Source organism: Chamaea fasciata, unplaced genomic scaffold (assembly GCF_029207755.1).
Source record: "Chamaea fasciata isolate MVZ Bird 193981 ecotype frontalis unplaced genomic scaffold, bChaFas1.0.hap1 SCAF_13, whole genome shotgun sequence".
Lineage (NCBI taxonomy): Eukaryota > Metazoa > Chordata > Aves > Passeriformes > Sylviidae > Chamaea > Chamaea fasciata.
Genome location: NW_027094098.1, coordinates 10,048,600 through 10,073,078, shown reverse-complemented (window position 1 = coordinate 10,073,078; position 24,479 = coordinate 10,048,600). Strand labels below are relative to the sequence as shown.

Genomic DNA, 24,479 nt, shown 5'->3' with positions numbered 1-24,479 from the left:
TGAGAGTTAATGCTGGAAGAAACCTGGTCTGTCACACATAGGTTCTTCTAATGCCAGGAATCAAGAACAATTAACAAACTTCGAGTGAAGAGCTGGATATCAAGGATATTGGTAACATGAGGCTGGCAACAGCTTCCTGGCTCACTGAACCAAATTCCTGTTGTCGCAGACACTGTGGTATATTATCCTTTAATAAACACAAAGCTCAAAGTTTTGGTTCAAATCCCCCAAAAATGAAGGTGGAATGGGGCATGAGAGAGAAACTGAGTGGCTCCCAGAAGCCTTGTGAACCAGAAATCCATGTCCAAACACTCCTCCTGCCTCAGACTCACCAAAACTTTCCTCAACACACAGTCTTCTCCTGCTACTGTGGCAAAGGTGAGAATTTCCCGCACTCATCCCTTCCAGTAGAAAGGTGTCAAAGCCCTTCAAAGAGGCTTTTTCTGCCCCCAGAAGCTTCTTTCAGCCTCTGATAATTTGGAGGCAGCTGAGAAATTCATCTGCTGCTGGCTCAGTGCGGGCAGGGATGAATTACCAAATGCTGCTCCTGAAGGCATGTAAAACATCCTAGTGGCAGCCACACTGAACTCCTGGCCATCCTCTTGCTTTCTGTGTAATTTGTCATTTCAATTTGGGCCCAAACAGTTCAACAGCCCTTGAGGCCTGGATGGGTCAGAAAGATCAGAACAAGAGGAGGAACTTGGAATTAACATTTTCAGAGAGCTCTGTCCCAGCAGCTTTCCCAGCTCCCATCCCATCCAGACCCACCTGGGCCCCCAGGCAGCTCCTGCCCTGTGAATCCCATCAGGTTTTGCTGGGTCCTGCCCATGCAGCCAGCCAGCAGCAGTCAGAAGTGAAGGCTGTAGCCAGTGCAGAAATTCCCTCCTCCCCAGGCAGTGCATTTCAATTATCACAGCACAGGCTTCCAAGAGGATTTATCAAACTGGGCCTGTAAAGAAAATTGAATAATCTCGTGCTTCAGACCAATAAAATTTAAGTATTATACTTGAAAGTACTTTGACAAAGTAATAAAGATGGAGAGTGAATGAAAGGAGTGAGGAGATCAACCAGCTCCTTGTTCATATGTTGTAACCAAACCCCTGACTCTAAGGGGCCCCTCCATCATGGGAGGCTTCAGGGCACATCCAGCTTTGAGACTGCGTGGTCTGGATTGAAAGCTGATAAAATCTAAGGAATAAAGGTACAAAGGTACTTGATCACCCATTTTGTCCAAGACTATTTCCCTCACTGCTGAAACTTCAGACATCTCCAAAAACTAAAGCGTGCAGAGGGAAGTTGGAGATAAGTGAGACCTTGGAGTTAGATGTCCTTCCTAAAACAGCATCTGTGAGCAATCTGGTCTTCACCTCTCTGCTAAGCAGGACCAATAGAAAGAGGATTATATGGCAACAAGTAAGATTTAGGCTGGTCAGAAGGAAAAACATACTGAGTGGAGAAAGTCCTGTTGCACATTGCCGTTGATGAGTACAAACTTAGAGCTGTTCCTGAAAAAGGAGTTAGAGGAGTATCACACCACAGTTTAAGATGAGGAGAACACTGATGCACTGGGCAGGTCCAACATGAGGTCTTTCATGATACTAAATCGTGTGAAAATTGGGATGCCAGGCAACATGAAACACAGCAATACTACCAGCCCTGGCCCTTTGGGAGTTCTGCTCCACCCAGTTCTCCACACTGAAGGTCTTTCTTTTTAACTCCATCCCTGACTGTAACACTAACCCTCAACCAGGGTTGTCTTCCCATACATCCCGATATTAAAAGTGAACACAGGTTCCTCCCCGCAATGGTGTCCTGCCCTTCTCCCTTTCATTCAAAGGGACCTCACAAATCTTGGCCTCTGTAACGACACAGTACTGGGATTAGCTGCAAACACCTCCTCCCACTAGCAGAAAAAACACCCTTACCCTAACAGTACAATTTTCATTGTTTGGTAGGTACAGTGTTCCAAGTTTTGCTTTCCCAGTTCAGTCCCTGCCCTTCATCAATCCCTTGCAAACTACACTAGCTCTGGAACAGACAACTCGCGGTGATCACCCGGACAAGATCTGTAACCCCAAATGAGCAGCAAACTACAGAAAGGGCTGAACTTCTTGGCTCTGCCTCCATCCTACCTCTCCAACATTTACGTGATGCAGGAGCATTATTCCAAGAAATGTATCCATCAATCCCTCTCTGTCTCCTCCCTAACACAAACACATGGGAGCCCACCTTTCTACATCATGCATTTCTAGCTGGTAATTCTGGAGTAGCATGCTCAGATACCCAAATTGATAACACGTGTTGAGCCAGCCCATGGCATGTGCAATCCTTCCACTCCAGCAAGGCCCATTTTGGCCTGAAGCCCTATTCCTTGACAGGACACCAGCTGAGGGTGACCTTTCCACCCAGGTGAGACACATGCCCAACCTTCCACTTCACAGCATGGGGTGTTTCCCCTGCTAAATCAGCATCCAGATCTGGGAGATTGTGCAGAGGGTGGAAAAATCATACAACCAGCCCTTCTGAAAACTAAAAATAATTATCCAGCCTATTAATTTACCCCTGTGATTTCCCATCACAGTTAAACCCATCTGGCCTTCGGCTGGAGCTCAAGCAGACATCAGACCCCTCTTCCTTGCTTATTATTTACTCTCCACTCGCTGCTTTTCTTCTGCCCCAGTGACTCCACTGTTCACACATCCCTGCTCTGCCTTTAACCCCATTTTCATTTAGGGTCTGATTAACTCTTGATGGTGAAGGTTTTCACCATCAAAAGGCTTTGTTTCCATGGTAACTCCTGGGGGGGATTATTCAAACCAACGGGTCTAGCTAGCACAGGGTCAGCAGGATGGAGGAACCCCCAGGGATGCTCAAGTCCTGCTCCACAGTGGTGTCTGTGCCTCCTCCCACCACCAATTACTGCAGATAAGAGACAAAATCCTGCCACCGTCTTTAACTCTCTCTGCGTTAGCACTGGCTCACGGACATTTTTCTCGTCCTTTTTTTTTTTGCGCCATGTGTCACTAATTTTACTCATTTTCTGAGTTTGTCTAGAATAGTAAAAGATTTGATTAGAGTGTTCCCGGTTTTAATTGTAATTAGGACAGTCATTGTACGAGCTATAAAAGGAAATTGGGCTACCACTGAGTGGAAGAGCCCCTGAGAGAATAGGAGCTGTGAAGGGAGAATTTCGTTCATAAAAAAGGAAAAGAAAAAAAAACAGTTTGAGGAAGAAATAAAACTCCAGCTCAGGATAGTGTGACAGCCAAAGTGGCCCAGGCATCTGGGACTATAATCAAAATACATTTCCTGGGGATTTCAGTGCTGATTGTGAGCGGATCCTTCCCCACTGCAACCTTCTGTATGACCTTGGACCAAGCAGCTCTGCCCTCATGCCTCAGTTTCTCCCATAGGGACTCATCTGGGTGGTCTGTGAGCAATTGGTTTATTTTACCATGTGCATTGTGATCCCTTGTGAAATGGGAGAGGCAATCATTGAAGTAACCCGTCCAGTCCCCATCCCTTACCCACAGACACCTTGCTAGAGGCACCACAGCTGCTGTGGGACAGTGCCTGCAGCAAAGGGACAGGAGATGCCCCTGGCAGGCATCCAGGTCCCAAGGATGGACACTGGACATACCTGTTTTTTTCCAGCAAAGGGACGGAAAGGCCCATTGGAGGCCATCACAGTGGGGTTACTGCTGGGAAGAGCACCCAGAAATATCACATTAAGTGTCACATCAGTCGTCACCTGAAAAGAGCCTGGAGGAGTGCAACTCCCCCACACATAGGTAGCATCATCCCAGGGTTTGCCAGCCCAGGGTGACCTTGCTGGCCACCTGTGCCAGAAACAGGGTGGTGAACCACCAAACCATTGAGGAGCAGAGGAGCAGGCAAGGTGCCTGCAGCAATGTTTCTCAGCTGACTTCACTGTACGGAAAAATTGTTCCTGACAGTCATGACCAAGATTCCCAGTGGTCATGATCTCCAGACTGGTCACTGCACCCCACTGCCGCCCTCTCTAAAGGGGAACCCTTTGGAAAGGGGCAGCTGGCAGTGCCCAGAGCCATGTCACCTGCCCTCTGCCCCACAGCTCTGCAGGGGGGCAGCTTGCTGAGCCTGAGCTGTCAATCTGGTGCAATAAAACTCGAGACAAATCAATTTTCCCCCTTCCCCCTGCTCCAATTCCACCAGGGGAGACAGTCTTTTTCCTGAAGCAATAATTTGCCTCAGTTAAAAAAAACCCACACAGTGGAGCTCTGCTCATGGCACATTAATGTGTATCAGCTATCGCCTGCCACCTCCTAATGATCCCACCTCCTATCCGTGCCCAAAACTGTGGGCTTTTTACCACTACATTTAAAGCAAAGAACAAACATAAACCAGTTGCCTCCCAGCGTGTCTGCGATTTTCATTAGTCCAGGCGGGGAGAGGAAGGGGTTGCTGCTCTGCTCAGCCCTTACTGCCTTCAAAATTTATGGATTTTCTTTTTTTTTTTTTCCTCTTCCCAGCAGCTCAGAAGAAACTTAATCATCACCTCTGAGGGGAAAGAAACCCCCCGTTGTATCCTTCAACTTGCAGGGTCACGTGATGCTGCTCTGGCCTTTCCTATGCAATGTCTGAAGACAGCACATGGCCTGGCACTTGCAGCCCATGTTAATGTTCTAGCTGGGTTTTAACTTCTATTCTATTCTATTAATGTACATAGTTATCAAATTTATATATACATTTATATTATAGACTATGGATTATATATATATATATATATCTCAATCATGTGTGAGAAATAAAACTTTTCTCCCATGGAAACTGGCTGCCTGAGAACCCCCCAATATTCCCCTGAAGATAGGGCAGGTCCCTTTCCAGCAGGATCACAGAGCTCAGGGGACAATGAGGGAGAGCCCAATTTGCCCAGCGCTGTCTTCGTTTGTGAGTTTCTGGTCTCTCATGGGGCAGCAGCAGCAGGACCTGGACTGTCCAGGGTGATAGTGAAGAAGAGGAAGGTGCAGGTGGTCATTGCTGAAATTTGGGGACAGTGGGCAAAGGAGATGTTCCTGCTGACCTTTCGGCTCAACCTGAAAGAGAGGATGAATCTAAAGTAATTTTTAATGACTCTGGACTTCTCATCACACCAGTGGTGACACCAGAAGCAAACACACACTGAGGGACATCAGTGGCAGGTCAAAGAGGTGTTGAACCCCCAAGCCAAGCACTCATTTCTTTCTAGAGCAAAGCTCATGAAAGGCAGGAGGAGCTTTACTGATGACTGACACTCACACCAGCAGCATGTGGCTGTCCATGGCTGTGCCTAGGGAGATGAGTGTGTCCCTGTGCTGCAGGCCATGGGTCCCTATGTCCCACACCCACCACAGCCTGAGGTGACACATGGCACTGAGCACACAGTTCTGCAGGAGCAGAGCTACCATCTGCCTGTCCTGGCCCTCACTGCATTTGTAAGACAAGCAAAGGATTATATGGAGAACCAAAGGCAGGACAGCATCATTTCCCAGGGCCAGGGGACAAGGAGGTGCACAGGGAAACTACAAAACCATGGTGATGGACAGAGGATAGAGGCTTTTCTACAAAGAGCCCAAGATGAGACCTTCAGACCCCACACAGGTACCCTGGGATGTGCCACTCACCTGGAGCCCGAGTTTGAATGAGGTGATGGCAAGGGGGTTTCCAAGACTCCCAGGTTAGTCAGGGAGACCACAGGGAGGGCTGCCTCCACCTCCAAACCCTGGGCAGCTCCTGACACACGGAGGCTGCTGCAGATTTGCTGGATTAGCGCCATCTCAGGCAGCAGTGGTGTATGTTATTGCTGGAAGGTTCACATTTTATCATTTAATCAAATGAAGTCCATTTGTGGATTACACAATCATTTGCGGGCCTTGATAATCTTTTTCTGGTTAGCTCTGCACTAGGACTGAGGAGGCAAACAAAGACATTTGTAGCTGTCGTTGGAGGCCCTGGCTTCCTGCCAGAAGCACTTACTCCTTGGGAAAACTGGTGCAATTTGTATTGAAAAAGATCCTGGTGATGGTGAAATACTAGATATTTATTTATTTATTTATTTATTTATTTATTTATTTCGTCAACCAGGAAGTTTTAAAGTTTTTGTTCCCTGGTAAAATAATAGAAGAACAAATTTTAAAATAAAAATCCTGCTCGCAAAGGGCTCAGAATAAAGCACCGAGGTGCAGCAACGTCTCTTCAGGGAGAGACCCTCATCCCTATGCCTCAAAAAAAAGCAATGAACGCCCCACTATATGCTGGACTGACAATTTATTTAAATACAGTTTCTGCACCCACCACAGTGCTCACCTGCTTGATGCTCAGCTGCCACCTGCTCCCACATGGCCATGAGGATGGTTTCTGCAGTACAAAATTGGGGAATATGAGGATCTTTTTCTCACTGCCTTCAATTAAATCCTCCCTGAAACCTGACCAAAATTCAGTTCAAATGTGATTTTCTTAAGCATTTGAAAGGTTACTAAAAGAAACCTTTATTATTTTAAGATAGAAAAACAAGATCAAAACAATCTTTGTTGTACTGACGCTATGGCAAAAATAGTGGATGTTTAATACCGGCCGATGATGTTCTTGCTGAAGAATAGGAAAACTGCAAGTGAAAACATGAAAAAATCCAGTTTATACACACACTAAATGCAAAGAAAATACGCATTCAGCATCCACAGTACAATCAGCCCCGCCAGCCCAATCCCTCAGAAGACTGGCCTCAGGGCAGGAAGAGGCTAAGGAAACAATAAAAAACAAAAAAGCCGCCTAATTTGTGTGACTTTGGTCTGTTTGCTGGGCTCCTGCCGAGGAGCCTTGGCCCTCACCCCACACCCCAGGGACTCACCCCCTCTTCTCTAGGAATGTCTCCCTACACCTGCCATGGCCACCCGACATCCCCGCTGTGAGGAGGGTGCTGAGATAACCAGCTGCTACCCTGGACTTCCTCTCTGGAAAGTGCTTCACTTTGGGACCCTCCGGAGACTACAATGCAGTTTGGAGGTACCCAGAGTTACAGGATGACACAGCTTTAAAGACAAGGATCAGGAGCTAGAAAAGATCAGGAGCTGGAAAAGAAGATGTGTCTCTGCAGGCTCTGCGCACTTTACTTCCTCCCAAGCACTTGTGCTGTCACCCCATTATGTCCCTATGGGAGGAAGGCCAGGATGTCTGAGAGGTAGAAGTGAAGCTGTCCCAGATCTGGTTGGTTCCCGTGGATCCCAGTGAGTGGCAGAAGAGTCAGGCAGGCATCTACCTCTCTGTGCTTGCAGCGTGGCAGGTTCTGCTCCTGTGTCTGATCAGTAGCCCTGAGCAGTTTGAAAGGCAACAAGTAAAATCAAATGGTTTAAAGCAATTTAACATGAGCCACCCAGGAAATGGGTTGATGGGGAAGCTGCCTAAATCCCCCTGGGAGTGTCTGGAGCTCCTTTGGTGGGTGTTAGCAATCACAGCTCAGCACCCCCACACCCACACATGTACCGTATTGCTGGCACATTGGGATGATATTTTGCATCAGATCCCCCTGGCACAGCCACGGAATTGTCCACTGCTCCCAAAGCTGCCTGCTCCATGCACCCACATCACCCCCAAAAACACAGGCAAAACACCAGCTTTAGCAAAAATGTTTAATCTCTCCTTGATGCATGTGTTTATTTACAAGTACTAAATCTGAAGAACATTAAAATAGGAAATAGCAGGATATTTACACGATCAAAGGGCGCTTGACCAGCCACGCTGGCCTGTTGCTTCAAGTCTGAAACAATCACAGAAAGGGAATCAGGACTCCGGAGCGTGATTTTTTTTTTCCCCATTTAATTTTCTTAAACCACTAGAATTCTCTGCCTCTCACCAGGTCCGCCTTAGGTTTCCCCCTGCTTTCTTAAAGGACAGCTCGTTGTGCGCTTTGGTCAGGAGCGGGTGAGCCTGGGGGCGTCTCTCCACCGACCCCCCTGCTCCCTGTCCCCAGGCTGGGGCCAGCTCTGGGCGTGACATGGGGCTCCTGCTAAGGGGGACATTCCCAGGCTGGACTGCACATTTTTTAACCCCAAACTGAAGTGAAAGGCAATGACAGCAGGGAGGGACCCCCTTGCTTGCAGTGGTTGGGGATCAACCTGCATGATCCAGCTGCCTCTGGTGGGGGGCCAGAGCAGGAGTGCCCGGAAATGCAGGCTCACAACAGGGGATGCTTCTCCATCTCACCCCATTCTGGGGCACGGCTACACCAGCAGTACGAGGAGTCTTGTGGATGGTTCCCAGCTTCTTCACACCTTTCCCCCTTCCAAGGCAGGGTCTGACAGAGTCAGTTCTGACCCCACCAGGCCGGTCAAGGGAGGGTGGGCAGCTGCCTGGCACAATTAAGGACGCTGGGCATCATGCAAAAGGCAAAGGTAGCACCAAGAAGTGCCAGAGGCTGCGGGCAGCACTGCAGTGCCCACCTTGCTGACCACCACCCTCCCCGTTAGAGGCAGCAAGGGGATGCCCAAGAGGAGGGGAGCTGCTGGGGCATCCTTTGGTGGAGCAAACCGCGGACACCCCAAAGCTCTCCAGTAGGAAGCCAATGGGAACATACTACAGGCAGCCAGCATCACCAGGGGGCTGGAAGAGCCAGGTCACAGCACAAGGGGAGCCCAGAAAGCAGAGCCACACCATGGCACTGCCAGACTACCCAGCATGACCTCCCCAGGAGCCTCTCTGCTGCCCAAATCCACCTCAGACCCACCATGGCCAAAAAACTCATCTGTCCCTCCAGCCCAGCTGAGGGAGCACCCACAGCATTGGTGCTGGGAAAGCAACAGGCTAATAGACCTCAGCAATTAACAGTGCTTCCAGCCCTCTTTGTCAATAGGGAAATTTTCAGGGAGATGCTCTTACAAACACATATCCACCCCCTCTCAACCACCACAAAACCCATGTGCTTGGCTCCCTCAACAGCAACCGAAGCTCCCCAGGACACTCTTACCACTGTAACAGGCAGAATCCACACCAGGCCTGGACAGAGACCTCCCCTTCCATCACACCGCAGTGACCACCGATGCATCGGTGCCATCCTCCAGTTTTGCACCAAAGGAAGCTGCAGGCACCCCTCCACTCCACCACAGCAGCAGTGAAATCTACAAAGGGACCCCCGGAGGGTTCGGTCCCACCAGAGAACCCAGGGAGATGCTGGCAGCCAGCAGTGGTCCCAGCACAGGGCACACAGCTGTCCTTTAAGGTTCTCCAAGTACCACATTTGAGATGTGAACCTTTGAAGTCTTTCTTTTTACTGTTTGTGGTTTTTTTTTTTTCCTTTTGGACGAGAAAGTGGCAAATTAATTTCAAATTAAAAAAATAGGTAACAGGTCTAAACAAACCTCTAGTATTCAATACTCGCAGTTTCTTTGTTTTATGGATTTTTTTTTTCTTCTGTTTCTTAAAAAGATCAACTCAGACTAAAATCTAGCACAGTCATGCAACAGCCCACAGCTCTCAGAAATCCAGCGACAGCTCAAGGTTTGTAGGTTTGGGAAACAATTATAAATTCTTTTTCAAACATAGTTTTGCTGTTGTGGTTGGATTCTTTTGTCATCTTTTTTTTTTTTTCTTTTTAAAATCAGTATCTTCTCTCCTTTCCCTCCTTATTAAAACAAAACAAAACCAAACAAAATTACAACGTAATGAGAGATGTGCAGGCTTCAAACGATTGTTCCACATGGTGAGAAAGGCTTGGAAGTTCCTTCCAGACCATTTGGTATCCATTTATTTATTTTTTTTTGCAGTGGTTGTTTGTTTTGTTTTAACTGGCTGTGTAAATTCATCTCATTTTTATATTGGTTCAATTCTCCTTCAGTTAACTATACAGCACCCCACTGGGGCACGAGAATTAGATTGTAACCACATATATATATATACACACTTTTATTTTTTTTTTTAATTAAAAACTTCATTATTTCTCCCTCTCCCCCCCTTAACTTGCAATTTAAGGGAATGGACAGAAATCAGCTGGGCTTCTCTCCACTCGGATTTCGACAGCCATCCGCTCCTGGCAGAGTGTGGCCCTGTGTGCCATGGCCTGGGCAGTGACAGGAGTTCTCAGTACAGAAAAGTTTTGTTCTTTTTTTGGAAGTTTTTGGTCACCTGCTGCCATTCAAGGCAGCATTCAGCACCTTTTCATCTCTGGAAAGCACAAACCCGCAAGGAACTGACATTTCCAAGGGGGAAGCTAAGGGAGAGACCTCAGGTCTCCAGCAAAACCCCGTCAGGGCAGAGGCAGCAGAGGGGAGAAGGGGTGACAGCAACGAGAGAAAAGGGGAGAAAGAAGGAAAAGACAGAGAAAGAAAGGTCAGTCTTGGGTGGAAGGTCCTGCACACGTTTGGGCTCCCCAGGAAAAGCAGGTGACCGCCCCACGGCAGCCAGACTCCCAGTTCCTCCATGGGCTGGGAATCCAGTGGAGTTTGCCAGGGGGATCCCAGTCAGGAGAGCAGAGGGGCTGCCTTCCCTTTCACTGGGGATCTGGTCTCTTCCCCTGCATCAGCACAAAAAGATGATGGGGAAAAATAAACATAAAGGGGCTTTGTTAAGCAGGCTCCAGTGCCAGAGAATCTGCCACAAAAAGCCAGGCTGGCTCTCCATCAACCCTCCTGACAGCCCCCAAGGCCCCACAACCATCCTCCACCCCACATCACCCCAGGACAGGCAGGAGCAGGCAGCACTGCCCAGACCACCCCACATCCACCAAACCGGAAAAACAAGGACAAGCTCAACAAAACATCGACCACCCCTCAGCAATCACCCAGGAAAAGAAAAACCAGCTTTGGGATCTCCCTTCCTCTCTGATTTTGACCTCCAGAACCACTCAGCAGCATTAAAATAACAGCATCTATCCAGCTAACAGAACTCCCAACTTTTTTTTTTTCTTCTTTTTTTTTTTTTTCGCACTAAACAACATTCAAATAAAACATGGCACAGGACGTATTTTAGAAATATCAAAGCTCAGAGATTTCTCCCTTTCCTGCCCACCCCTAAAGCCCCAACCCCAAATCTCCCCAGCATCAGTCCTTTAGCTTATCTCCTAAAATCGTTTTTGTTAGTTTGTTGCAAAAAATTCAGAGTATTTTTTCCCCTCCCATTTTTTGTTATATTTTTTTTCCTTTAAATTAAAAATTTTGTTTGTCTCGTGTAAATTGTGCAAATATAGCAGTTAACACTAGTGGCAGAAGGCCAGAGAGAGAGAGAGAAGGGGAGAGAGACAGAAAAAGAGAGAGAAGGAGGAGGAGGAGAGGGGGTGGACAGCTGGGGGGGAAGGAAGGGAGAGCAAGTCAAGTACAGTAAAAATAGGAGCCCACCCACCCTCCCTTCACCAAAGTAACAACAACATCCAAACGCCTTCCTAGAAAGCCCCGCGGTCCCGACCCTCCTTCCCTGTGGGCTCAGGGGCTCTGCCCAGCCAAGGGATGCCCAGCAGGTCCACGGGGCAGCTGACCCCCTTCTCCTCCACCCGGCATCGCCTCTCTGCAAGGTCCCTGCTGCATCCCGGTTGGGCTGGGGGGGTTTGTCTGTGGGTCAGGGAGTTCTAGCGACGCTGCTGCTGTCGTCGGGATTTGTGGTTTTTTTCCGCTAAAGCGCGAGGTTTCTGTGTCTGTCCGTGAGAAGCGTGCGGAGGCACGGCAGCTCCCGCGGGCCCGGCCAGTCCCAGCCCCAAAGTCTTGCGCCCGCAGCTGCCGCTTGCCGGTCCGTCCTCCCTCCCTCCCTCTGTCCGTCTGTCTGTCCTGCCGCCCCAGCTGCCGGACGCTGGCGCCGCCGCTGTCTTCTCAGCTGCTTAAGGCCATTGTGTCGATCGCCTGCTCCAGCTTACTCCGCAGTCGCTGCCTCCGGGCCTGCTCATCCTTCTCCAATGCAGCTAAAATCTGGGGAGAGAGGGGAGGAGAGAGGGTGAGCAGGTGCCCGCCTAACAAAAGCGGCTCCTTGTGGGCTGCTGGCTCTTTGACGCCATCAGGACATGGGGATGTGGCCCTGTGGGAAGTATTCTTGTGCCCCAACAGGGCCAAAGGAAGTGTGGGGTGAAAGAAACCACTGTGAGTGGTGCCATCCACAAACCGAGCCCACTGGGACCCCCTAAGGGTCTGCAGTAACACCAGGGATCTGCCTGACACTAACGAGGAGCCAAACCTGCACATGGGGAAATGAAGGAAACACAGCCAAACAGAGGGTGAACCCCAAATCCAAGCCAAAGACACCTTCCCACCACGTCGGTGACTCCAACAATCCTGTAATGCCCTAGGGAAGCAGGGGCTGTGTTTCAGAGACCACAATCAAACCATGAACTGGTTCCACATGCACAAAAACACCAAATCCACAAGGCTTTAGCTACCACCAGTGTTAAGACCTGTCTCATTTGATCACAACTGAGGGGCAGTGGGGTGTTGGAAGGGGACACCAGATAGATGCACCAGCAAAGACCAGTCCTGTTCAAGGGGTGCACCCACAGACATCTGAGAATTACTTTCCTCCCTTGAAATCCTTTCTCTAAAGAAGCTGCTGATATGGTTGACAGACTGCAGGCTGGAGGAACAGTCCTGTGCCCTGGGCTAGATTTGACTGTGCCCCCAGGGCTGGGGAAGGACTGGCAGCAGCAGGAAGGTAGAGAATGAGACACAGACTGGCGAAAAGAGAGTAACAAAGTGTAAAACAAAGGGGCAATTGCCCTCCCAGCAGCCAGGAGCCTCATCTCACTAATGTTATGCCAACAGAGCAGAAAAGGTGATTTAAAAAAACAAACCTGACAGAAATCTCATCTCCTCGGGTGAGCTAGTTGAGAGAGGAAATTTTTTGCAATTATATATCAAGGCATCCGTCAAAGGGGACTTGATTAACCATTTCATTGGCTGCATAATTGGAAACAAACTGTTGTATAATTAATAGACTTACTAGGAGACAGGCAAAGTCCATCAGGAGCCCTACAGGTAACTTCTTAATGGGGAATCAGCTCCCTTTGATTAAGAGCTGCTGCAGTGCTGGCAAGTTGTGAAGAGGCAGGCAGAGCGTGCTGAGGAACATTCACCACACTACCACAACCAGCCTCTGGCCACCGAGAGACTGGGTCTCCCCCAGGCTTTTTTGGGGCAGGACCAGGCTGGTTCCTGTCTCCTGGGGCAGTAAGAGATGCCTGATGGGGAGTCTCCTTCCAAAGGAAAAGGGAAAGCTACATCTGGGCACTGGTGTAAGCTCCCGAGGAAGGGAAAAATCACCAGCAAGAGCTGGACACATCTGATTTACCTCCCCTGGCAGCAAGAACCCAGGGCAGCAGCTGGACTGGCAAGAACTCATAGATTCTGCCACAAACCTGCTACTGGGGACACTCCCCCATCCATCTCCACAGATGCTCTCAGCCCTCATGCTACACACAGAGTAAAATACCTGTAGTGACACTCACAAAAAAATCAAAACCCCACATGCCTGAAAGGTGCCTGATCTGTAATTAAATGAGATTGCTCAGAGAAGTGAAGGGAAGCCTATTCCCCCTACCTGCCTCCTCTGCCTCTCCCAACCAGACAGCTGTATATCCTGGAATGCTGAGGTGCCAGATGATTCCCAAACTGCCCATGCATTTATTTACTCCTCTCGTATCTCAGCCTTATGGAAAAAATGCAGTCAAAGGAAACCTGTGCTGAGTGTAGAGACCCAGGTTTGTCACCTGCAGTAAGGAGCCAGGACCACTGATTACTAAGATGCTAGTACCCAAATGAAAATTAATTATGATTTTCATTCAAAGCCAATGACAGCATATTATTGCACTGAACAACAGGAAAAATTATTCTCTCCCATTTTGCATCAAAGAGGGTGCAATCGGGCTGCATATAATTGTGCTTAATGAATGAAAACAAACAAAGGGAACAGCTGCGATTTATTAATCCCATTACAAATAATAAAAGAAGTTCCTGAGAGCTGTGAACACACTTGTGATGCTCAGAGAGCGGGCAACAGCAAGACACTCAGCATATGTCAGGCTGCTGTTAGCAGGCAGGAAGAGGACCTGTGCCCCTAAAGAGCAGCTCATTAATGCCACGGGTTCATGTGTCGCCATGCTCTCACCCAGGGCTTGGAGGATTTATTTAAAGTATGTGGGACTTTTAGCCTGGAGGAAGCAAGCACTGGATGATGGCTCAGGGATGATAGCTGGACTACAGCAAATCTAGATCTTCCAGACTGCTCCACTTTCACTCTCATGGTAGCCACAGAACTATGTACAAACTGTAAAACCCCAAAACCCCTTCATGGCCAACCCATTACCCAGAGCAACAGGGGCCTCTGGGATGTGCCATCCAAAATTGTCTAAGGACTGGCACAGAGGTCCCACCAGCATGGTCATCAGTACATGGCCACTAGCTGCATGGTGACCATCACACAGCATCTTCCCAAGAACCAGGAAAACCAGGATCTCCTCCTCCCTCCTGTGAAGCACCATGTTCCATGGGATATTGGCCACCACAATCCCAGTGCTGACCTTAAACCCAGGAGCCAGTTCTGCTACAGCTTGCCCATGGATCCCTTAAATTCACACACGAAAGAGGCACTGGGAGAAGACTCTTGGGATTGCTGCATGGTATAACAGGGACCCCATTTCCTCTCCTGGCTCTGAGTGGGAAGATGTTCAGGCACTCTGTCATCTAAATTAGCCACTGTTCAAATGTAGTCATCAAACCCCTTTATTGGGACAATAAAACCTGTACTATCACGCTATGTGTATAAACCTGTATTTTACTGTAGTTACATATTTTATTGCTTTAATAAGATGTAGGCTGTGGGTTTGAGCAAAGTTTTGAGAAAATTAATTTGTATAAATTACAACAGAGGAGTTCTTAACCATCCTTACTGACATTCACAAAACAAGCACTGGAGAGGCCACCACATCCTTTAACATCCCTGGGGAGAAGAGCCACAGACCACCTCTACAGTTCCACAGCATTGGTACCACCATGGTGCAGGACTGGTGGCAGTGGACAGCAGAAGCATGCTGAGATAATGCTGAGAACTCTGCAGCCTCATGAAGCTCGTGTGCCAAATGTGAGAAAAATAGGTGTTTCCCACATTACTCACTGCAGAAAATATGAGGAATGAGCACTGCCCACTCCAGCTCCTGGCTTCATGCCTCTCAAACCTTTCCTTCTCCACCAGCCCAAGCATAGACATGGAATACGTTACTACTCCACATTTCATGGTTTGAAATTTTTCTATAGGAAAAAGCAGGAGATTGCAGAAACAAGGAGAAAGGACGCAAGCGGCAGTTCAGGCCTGACTCTGCCTCACCACGTCTTACCTCATCCTTGTACTTGGTGATGTAGGAGTAGATCTCGTGCAGGGCGCTCATGCTGTTGAACTGGCTGAGGTGTAACCGCGACTGCTCCGCCAGGTACGCGCTCATGTCCTGGTCACTGATCGCTGGCATTTTAGCTATATCTGCATAATATCTGCCAGGGAGGAACAGAAGAGTGGGTCAGAAATAGGGGCAGGCAGGAAGGGATAGGTCCCTGCCACAATGCTCACAGAGAACAGCCACTGGAAAGGCAAGTGAAGAGCATCTTTCGCCAAGCAGTGACATACAATCACCCATGTAACACTGCTCACCAAGAAGCCTCTGAGCACTCCATGGAGCAGTCAGCACCGTTAGGAATGTGGTCCTGATGGAACAGCACCCAGCTCAGCCCAATTCTGCTCACCATGCTGGGAAGCTGAGCAATGTTGCTCTAAGGGATTTTCCTCCTACCTAAACTACACCCTCTCCTAAACTATACAAAAAAAATGCATAGTTTTTGTACTATACATTCTACACTATTCTGTTTTTCCACTACACATGCTGTGAGAGTGGAAAAACAGAATATCCAACAAGATGTTCATCACAACCCTGAGAAGACAAAGCTGTATCATCCCATTACAGCAGGAGAGTTACACCAAGCAGACGCACCACTGGACTGGGTGCTGAGGAGTTTTTGAAAACCAGGGTTGTGTCCACAGCCCTCATTTTAAAAGAAACTCCACCTACAGCAAACGAGCTCTGGCTGCTCCCAGGGAGCAGTATTCCCAGCATTTCCACCTGGAAAGACAGAGTGCCAGCCTCTCTCCGGTTTGCTCTGCTCCTCATGACTCCTCACTCCGTGAAGTTTCTGGTACAGTGATTAGCATCGTTAGCGTCATCAGCTGAACGCTGAGATGGAACACTGCTGAAGCACTTGGATAGGAGCAGATGGCAGCAAGACCACTTGAGAAGATGAATATGAGGATCCACTCCATCCCTCTACACTGAACTCCGCTAGCGATAAACTACTTTGGGCAGTTTTTACAAAGATGCTTATTCATATCCAGAAAATAATGCAAGAGAATTTCTGGATGCTGCCAGGAGAGCAGTGGTCTGCGGTGAGGACCTCTGACTAAACAAGGCATCTCCTACACCCCTAGAGAGATCACCCAAGAGTGACATTTCCTAAAGCAGCAGTTTCAAGTTCCAGGCGTTATGACGACACGTAGGATGCAAAGAAACCATCATTTTTCAATACAAATGTGCATGGCTCACATGGACCAAGATTTCAGTCACACCATCCATTTCCAGAGGACACCTGCAACCCCAGCAGTAGTCCCCTCGGATTTCCCCAGGCTTCCCACTTCCTAAACCCTTCCCTGTGCTAATCCTGCCTCAGATTGGCACGATGCCCTTTTTTCAGCTGGTGCCTGAGCCACAGCAGCAGACAGACCTGCTGTTGGGACTGGCAGTCCCACTCAGCCACCCCCGCACCACTCCCATCCCTCCTCTGCAAAGCTTTGTGACTATAATTGTGACAAAAGCCAGAAATGCTGATTATGCCATAAATCCCTGCAGTAGAGGAACAGTACCAGACATAGTCACCCCCTGCACAGGACATCTCTGCCCCCTGCTCATCTGCCTCTGGGACCATACGGGAGGTAAGCAATGGCAGGAACATCTGTCACCACTGAGATCTCCCACCTCCTCCCCAGGGACGCAGAATGTCTAGACCAATGTTTAACTCTGAAATGGTTTTATACCGTTTTTCTCCCAGGCACATACACAGAGCTGAATATTTTTGTCATGGAGATTGCAGGGTCAGAGAAATTCACCTTATGAAGCTTGTGATGTTCTTACGGGATCCCACTCCAAAGCCTACGCCCCATCAGCCCCACACAAAGAACTTCCTCCTATTACAATGCAGCTCATCTCTCATCTCAGGCATCATATTTCAGGGGCACCTTTCCTTCTGATCCAAGCCCTACCTTCCTCAAGGGAAGACACTTGTCTTTGTACTTGCCTACAAAACAGTAGGCATGCCAATAGTGCAACAAAAATATCTGTGTACAAGCAAGTACCCAAGGATGATTTAGGTTACGTAGTTCGCCTTTACAAACTAGAGAATATGACATTGACTGTTGTCTGGACATCCTTCATTTAGTTCATTCTGTATTTGGTCAAGATGCTGAAAAAGAGCCCTCAGTTAAGAAAAAAAGCTTCATCTTTAGCGCAGCACATCATCACAAAGGAAAAGTTGCATCAGCAACCTGAAATCTGCTATTTTTTAAGTTTTATGAAGTTCCACTTCACAAGATGGCAACATTTGAACCGTAGCTCTGTTTGGAGGGCTTTGGAGGACATCTCCTAGGTTTCTCTCCCAAAAGGATAAAGCTAAACACGGCATTATGCCTGAGTGCATCAATTTGCAATCATTCTCAAACCCTGAACCTTTAACACTACATTAATTCAGTGGGACAGACGGACATCTCTCCTCAGCTAACAGGGAAGGTGGAGGGTGTTGGAAGGTATCAGGGGACCTGCTCCTCTCCCTGCTCCTCAGCACAGAGACAGCAGCGTGAGCACTGGGAAATGATAATTTTCAAGCATTTCAACAAAACCTGCGCGTATTGTTGTGGTACAAAAAAGGCACTTCTCTAGTTCAAGGCTGAGTTCTCACTGCTCTTCAAAAGCAATCAAGCAAGGTGTTAGTAATTCCCTTGTACAGACCAAGTTTTTACAACAGAAAACATCAAGCTAATAGTGGAGGTTGCTTTTAGCACCCCTTAAGCAAGTCATAAACGGCTCCTCAAAACAGTCATTGCCAACTCATTCCAGGAGACAAACATGAGAAAGCATTATCCTCCAAACAAGAGGATCACCTTCCAAAAGCATTAGCACAGTCTTCCTTCAGTCAGCTACCAAGAGGAGCTCTCCCAACAAGCCACATCCCCACATCCATGATTATCCACTGCAAGTCCCCCAAGGCAAGGACTATTGCCAAGTCTACTCACCTTTCTACCCAGCTCTTGTAGTTGGGGATGTCCTTGGCATACAGTAGTTTGTTGGAGGGAGAGTCCTTTCCTAGCTTGTGCTCAGAAGTTGAGCAGGAGTCCATGAATGTCTGTGCCACCACGGATAGGCAGGCATCAGTAATACTGTTCTTGTGAATGTCGAACACAAACTGCGGGTTCTTAATCACATTCACCCAAAAACGTAGAGGTAGACTGAGGGATGAAGGAAATAGGAGTCAGCACCTGAAAAACACCCTGCAGGGCAGCTGGCACATACATGCACCTCCACTTGTGGAGAAGGATCTTCCCATGACCCAGAATTGGGTAGGTTGCTTTTCCCAGCATTCCAGGGATCCAAGCATCCTGGGTAAATGGCCATTCCCCCCCCCCCCACTCACCCTGACAAGGCCACAGTTCTCCGTGAAGAAATTCCCCACCTCTGCCAACATCTCCAAAGGCAAACTAGGGCAGTGCAGATCTGTGGTTTCTCCAAGGATCCACTCACATTGAAGAGACCTTGCTGAGCCCATGGGTCAAACCAGACACGGTCCCTTTCTCTTACATTAATAATCCCTTTGAAGGCGCTGTGTGGCATTTCACACATCTCCCATGTCAGAGGAGGGAGCTAGCTGGACTCCTCAAGGGATTCATTAGTGCATTTAACACCAGACAAAAACCTAGATGGCCTCAGATACTGGAAATAAAGCTCTCAGGTGTAGAGACAGCAGGTCTCCTGGTGAGTCATTGACCGGTTGTTTGCTGCATACTGACACACATGTCACCCTCCATGGCTCCACTTTCCAATCCTGCTGCCCCTCTCCTCTCCCAAGAGCACCACAGAGCCTTCCTCATCAGAAATCCTCCTCGCTCTGTCATCCCCCAGCACCCACACTCAGTGAATGCTTTTATCTTAAACAAAACACACTTTGTTCCCCAGGACTTTCCTAATGAGGGTACTGGGTGCATGTACATATTTCATTTGTGAAGGGAATGGCCTGGAGAAATTAGCTCCACACTTCGAATTAGCGCTCAGAGATAAGCACAGGCATTAGTATGCAAGAGCCTGCATGCCCAGCCCCTGAAGAGTGGGGCTTTTTTCCTCCCTTGCCTTTCACTCCTTCTTTTAATATAGGAAGCTGAGTTATAAATCAGTTCCAAGCACTTCCGCACTCTCACATCTCCATTTAAAAATGTTTCTTTTCCTGCCCTGCTAATTGCAAACAGTTACTGAACTACACAAAAGCGATTTGGCTGCCATTTAACAAATGCCAGACACGGGGAACATACGTACCCATCTCCAGTCACAGCAAAATCAGAGAGATGAAATCAGTGAGGCAGCAGAAATGAAAAATGCCAAAGGGGGCTAAGGAGCCAACACCTGCCAGAGCCCTGGCCCCAGCACAGCACCCAGGAGGTCTCATGAACTGCCCCACCCCAGTGCTCAGCCAGGGATCAGCAGAGCAGGGCTGGCTCTGCGGGCAAGGGCAGGGAGGATGTGCACATAGATTGTGCTGACTTTGTTAGGGAACGGCTGAGTGACAGCAAGGAGTGTGGAAACACCTTCAGGACAGCAGAGATGAGAATTGGGGCTGGCATCCCTGGAGGAGCCCGGAGGATGCAGAGGCCAAGGTGAGATGGGAACAGAGCCGCTGTGGCCCTCAGCGATGCAGCCATCAGGGGGGAGCGGGGGAGCAGGGGAGCGTGGTGCTTGGGATCTGGGGAAGGGCTGAGGGAGCACTGCATTCCCAGGATTTTTTTCCTCAAAGGAAGGCATGCAAGCAATTTACCCACACCCTAAATACAGAGATATGGGCCTCTCTTATCCTGGATCATTTCCAGGTACATATTTCTGCTCCCTGTGGGAGGGCTTCGAAACTATGATGTTGTTAGTCCACTCCCCCAGCCCACTGTCCTTCTCCATTACCAGTTACTCTTCCAGGTGTGCCTGACATCATAATCATTGATCTGATGCTTATCAGCTTGTTCATCCAGGAAATCAAACATGTATTTGATGGCAAGGGGCAGTGCACTCCCACGGTGAGCTGTGCTAAAGATGGTCTCAAACAGGTCATCCACAAATTTCTGCAGGGTGCCCTGGGGAGGAGAAAGAGAAAAGGGCTGCTCAGCAACACCCTGGGCCAGCAGAGAGGTGAGTCTTTAACTAATGGTCAACCTCTAAACCAATTTCACTTATATTCCTACACCTGAAAGAGCAGCACAGTACAGTCTGTGTAACCCTACTGGTTCTCAGTGGTTTATACTGGGAAACAGACACTGCAGTGATGACGTATCTCCTTCACTGTATGATCTGGCATGCTAAAAGTATACGAAGAAAAACACCACACAAAACAAAAAAGTGTTGTGTGTGCTGAAGGAAGTGGAACATGCTGCAATGCCAAATGCCTGTGGTAATCACCCTTCCCACATCACCAGTTCTGCAGTTTTATCCCAAACACCAAAGAGGCACCTATCCCAGGGCATCTCTGCTTTGCAGACCAGCAGCTGCTCAAGGATATGGGGAACAGTAAAAACACAAAAAGGGGAGAAAAGCAAATAGGAAAATCCACTCAGGGGATATTCACCGATGGTTTCAACACACAAACCCTTCACCTCCAGCTCAAAAAGAGGCCAAATGAGGACCTCTTCCCGTGCTAGAGCAGGAGGCTAACAAAAAAGCAATGCTTACCACTTCTGGACAACCCAAACCACTACTCTTCCCCACTCAGATTACAAAAGCCAGGCATCAGCTCTGGGTCTTTGGGCCATACCTTGGTGGCTAACAGACGGGTCAGGTAGATCTCCGAGACCATCTTGCTGCCCCGGTCACCCTCCCGCTGGTCCATGTGGTCGTGGTTTTTCACCAGATGCCAGAGCTTGGTGCCACTCTCCAGGTCAGGGGTGATCATGGGGGTCCGTGAGCGCAGGCTGTCGGGGCTGCTGGCTGTCCTCAGCATGCTCTCTGCAAGCACAAGGGGATGCTCCTACCCTGCCACCTCTGCCTCACCACCAGCCCCATCGATCCCCTTGCCTCCACAGGAACTTTGGGATTCAGCCTCTGCAGCCACCATGAACTGGGAGCTCTGCTGAGACCATCCTCACAGCCTGCTGGGCCACATGCAAGCCTGGCTGATGTACAGGGGTCAGGAAAACCATGGAAGGACTTCTGCAGAGCCTGTCCTGCTCCCAGCACGCAAGTGCCAGGATCACTGATGCTTCCTGTGCCAGTCTGAGCTGATCACACTATTCCCTTCCAAACCAAGGCTGAAGTACACCTGCCAGCACATTTGTGGGAGTCTTCAACTCTGCTCTTTTAAGTGCTAAGTGCCTCTGTGCTTATTTTAATTAAGTTTCAGGGGAATAAAAGGGAAAGGATCCCTTAACAGCAGCCGTCTAACATTTGCCTTTTTCCCCTGAGTCCAACACACTGCAGAGAAAGATGGCTCTGAGGGCACCTGCTCCCTCTCCAACACTAGAATAAATACCGTCATGCAGGAGAGCTGGCAGTTTGGAGGACTTTGTTCACATGAGTTACAGTTATAGTCACTTGCCCTGTCCCATGGTCCACATGCCCAGCCCAGTGCCACCTCCCCTGCCAGCCCAGAGAAGGATGCCCATATGCACTCACCATATCTGCTGAGGGACTTGGTGAAGGTGGAGGAGTTGGAGATGTTGTATGCTGAGTTCTGCTTGGGCACCAGGGCTACCGAGGAGCCGTCCGTCACCTGCGGGCAGAAATGGGCTGAGCAGGCTGCCACACCAGAGAGGCACAGGGGGAACAGCCCCAGCACGGGGAGAAACCAGCCCCAGAGGGATGCACTGACATGGCCACCACCCCAGGGACATCATCTCCAGCAAAGGAGCCTGACATATCTCAGTGATCGCTGGGAAGGGGCAGAACAGGAACACACCAGAAAGTTCAGCATGAAAATGGCAGAGTAAGGTCAGAGTGGGAAACAGCCTCTATGAACCCTGGAAACACCCCATTTAAAAGGACCATAAACATGAGTGCAGGCAGGAAAGTGACTGCAGACCTGAGCTCCTGGAGAGCTGAGCCCAGACCCTGACCAAGCTGAGGAGGGAGAAAATATGCTCAAGCTCAAAGTAGCTGGTGACTACTCAATGTTCTCCATCATGGACAGCCTTACCTGGTAGTGGGCCAGGGTGTTCAGCCTCTTCCAGTCATTGTCAATCTTTGTGGTGACATCTTCATCCTGCAGTATGATGCGGGCCATCCTGCCTTGCCGCCACTCTGTCCCCATGAGGGAGAAGGGCTCTTGGTTAGTGGATGATAGGGACACAAAGCTAAGACAAGGGTATGAGCACAGTCCCAAGGCATCAACTTAAGAGGCCTCCAACCCTTCTCTGAGCCCCAGGGCTGATGACTATCAATGTACTGGACAAATCCAAGCACTCAGGGAAAGACAGTATCAGCTTGACCCTGATGACCGCTACCTTTGCTCCTCTCGATTTCCCTGACCCCTCTTTAAGAACAGGACTGTTAACACTGCTCTCAACTATTGCTGGCCTCCTTGGATCTCAAGACACCTCAAGCCTGCAATTCAGACCCCAGAAGAGCCAAGGGGGCTCTTCTCCCCACCCCCTCTACTGGCAGGATCCACACTCTCGTGCCAGGGCTCCCCACACACAGTCAGTGGCACCAGCATGGCAAAAATGGACTGAACAAGCACAAATATGATTCTGCAGGATATGTTGATTTTCCTGCCCTGCACAGATGTATTGGTACTTCTGCTCTTAGTCACATCCCTGTTCCCCAGAGGGAAGTGCTTTGCCTCTTACCCAGGTCCATGTCTCCAGCTTTGGGTCGTTGGGAATAGGGCACACCCTTGTACACAGCATCCAGCAGCTTCTCCTTCACCTGTGTGATGGTGTCGCAGTTCAGCACCTTGACGGGGATCTCTGGGGCGTTCTCATTCTCAGGGTTCACGCAGTTGAGGGTCTGCACAGGGTCAGAAAGGGTTGAGTGACAGGCTGGGACACACTGGCTGCAAAGGCAGGTCCAAGGACACAAGGCTACAGCTGTCTACAGGCCGTGTCTTTTCACCTCCTGAGCTGCTGTGGAGTTGTAGCCACATGGCACATTCCTGCTCCCCTTTCCCCACCCCTCCCTGCACTCTCCAATTCCCAGAACCTCCAATTCCCAGAAAGGAAGCACAGTGTCAGTGAAGGAATCTTGGGCCAGCAAACCTTGCCCAGTGCACCAAAGCCTGTTGAGAACGAGCAATGACCAGGCACACTCCATTCCCATCCCAAACCATCCCTGTGGAGCCTGAGCTGCAGGTGAAGAACCAGCTGGAGGCTCAGCCAGGGGAAGGGTCTGGCTTATCATTTATCTGGACTGAGTACATGGCTCAGAAGGAAGAGGAGAAGTATCTCTCCAACTCCTACAGTAACCTCAAAGCTCTAACTTTGATCCGCACTGAACATGAGCTATCGGTTGCTCCATATAGCACAAGCTCAAGAGCACCTCTCACCCAAATCTGCCACTGCCAGGGGTTTGCTTGGAAAGATACAGAGCAGGATTCAGTTCATGCTTGGCTTCCTTGAGCCCATGGCAGAAGCAAACCTTGCCAAGGAAAGGCCCTGTTTCTGACCTTGTCTGAGATGTGCCCCACTCAGACAGGGTAAGAGCCACCCCAGGAATGCTGGAGAGAAAAACAGACCAAACTCTATCTAAAAGTATTTTGTGTGCTTCCAAGATCTGGTTAATTAGCTGGACCTGGCAGTCCTGGCAAGCACCAGTATCACTGAGGCTTCTGCTTGCACTAACCAGCATTTTGTAGTCAATTTGCTGCCGAATGAGCTTGTCCTCACTGAGGGAGTAGCGAGCCTCTCCTGTGATGGCATCAATGGGTCCCTTCTCCATCTGCTGCTTGATGGCACAGTAGAGCATAAAGAGTGGTTCTCCGGCACATTCCTGTGGGGCAGGGGGATGGAGGAGAGGAGAGAGAGGAGTTAGAAAGTGCCAGGCACCAGCTTTGCCTTTCAAGAGCCACCACCATGTCAGAAGTCTCCTGTGGCCCTGCAGCATCAATCCCACACACAGCTTTATAAAGAGCCTCCATCCCTTGCTCAAGACTGCAAGGAAGGGGGTCAACGGTAAAATTCATCCTGTGAAGGAACTCACTCTCTCCTTCCATGCCCACTGGAAGGTGTTTGTC

General features: G+C 49.2%; 1 protein-coding gene across 2 annotated transcripts in view; it reads right to left on the bottom strand.

Moving 5' to 3' along the window:
• Nucleotides 1-7,629: 7,629 nt before the first annotated feature.
• PLXNA1 (plexin A1) overlaps nucleotides 7,630-24,479 on the bottom strand; it is a 115,531-nt gene continuing 98,681 nt past the window's right edge. For both annotated transcript variants that reach the window (XM_066195572.1, XM_066195573.1), the window contains exons 24-32: nucleotides 24,089-24,235; nucleotides 23,098-23,257; nucleotides 22,446-22,549; nucleotides 21,926-22,022; nucleotides 21,069-21,259; nucleotides 20,225-20,394; nucleotides 18,301-18,513; nucleotides 15,311-15,461; nucleotides 7,630-11,900 (exon numbers count right to left, since the gene is read on the bottom strand). In XM_066195572.1, coding sequence (XP_066051669.1) covers nucleotides 11,805-11,900; nucleotides 15,311-15,461; nucleotides 18,301-18,513; nucleotides 20,225-20,394; nucleotides 21,069-21,259; nucleotides 21,926-22,022; nucleotides 22,446-22,549; nucleotides 23,098-23,257; nucleotides 24,089-24,235 — 1,329 coding nt within the window. In that variant the 3' untranslated portion in view covers nucleotides 7,630-11,804. The remainder of the gene's footprint in view (nucleotides 11,901-15,310; nucleotides 15,462-18,300; nucleotides 18,514-20,224; nucleotides 20,395-21,068; nucleotides 21,260-21,925; nucleotides 22,023-22,445; nucleotides 22,550-23,097; nucleotides 23,258-24,088; nucleotides 24,236-24,479) is intronic.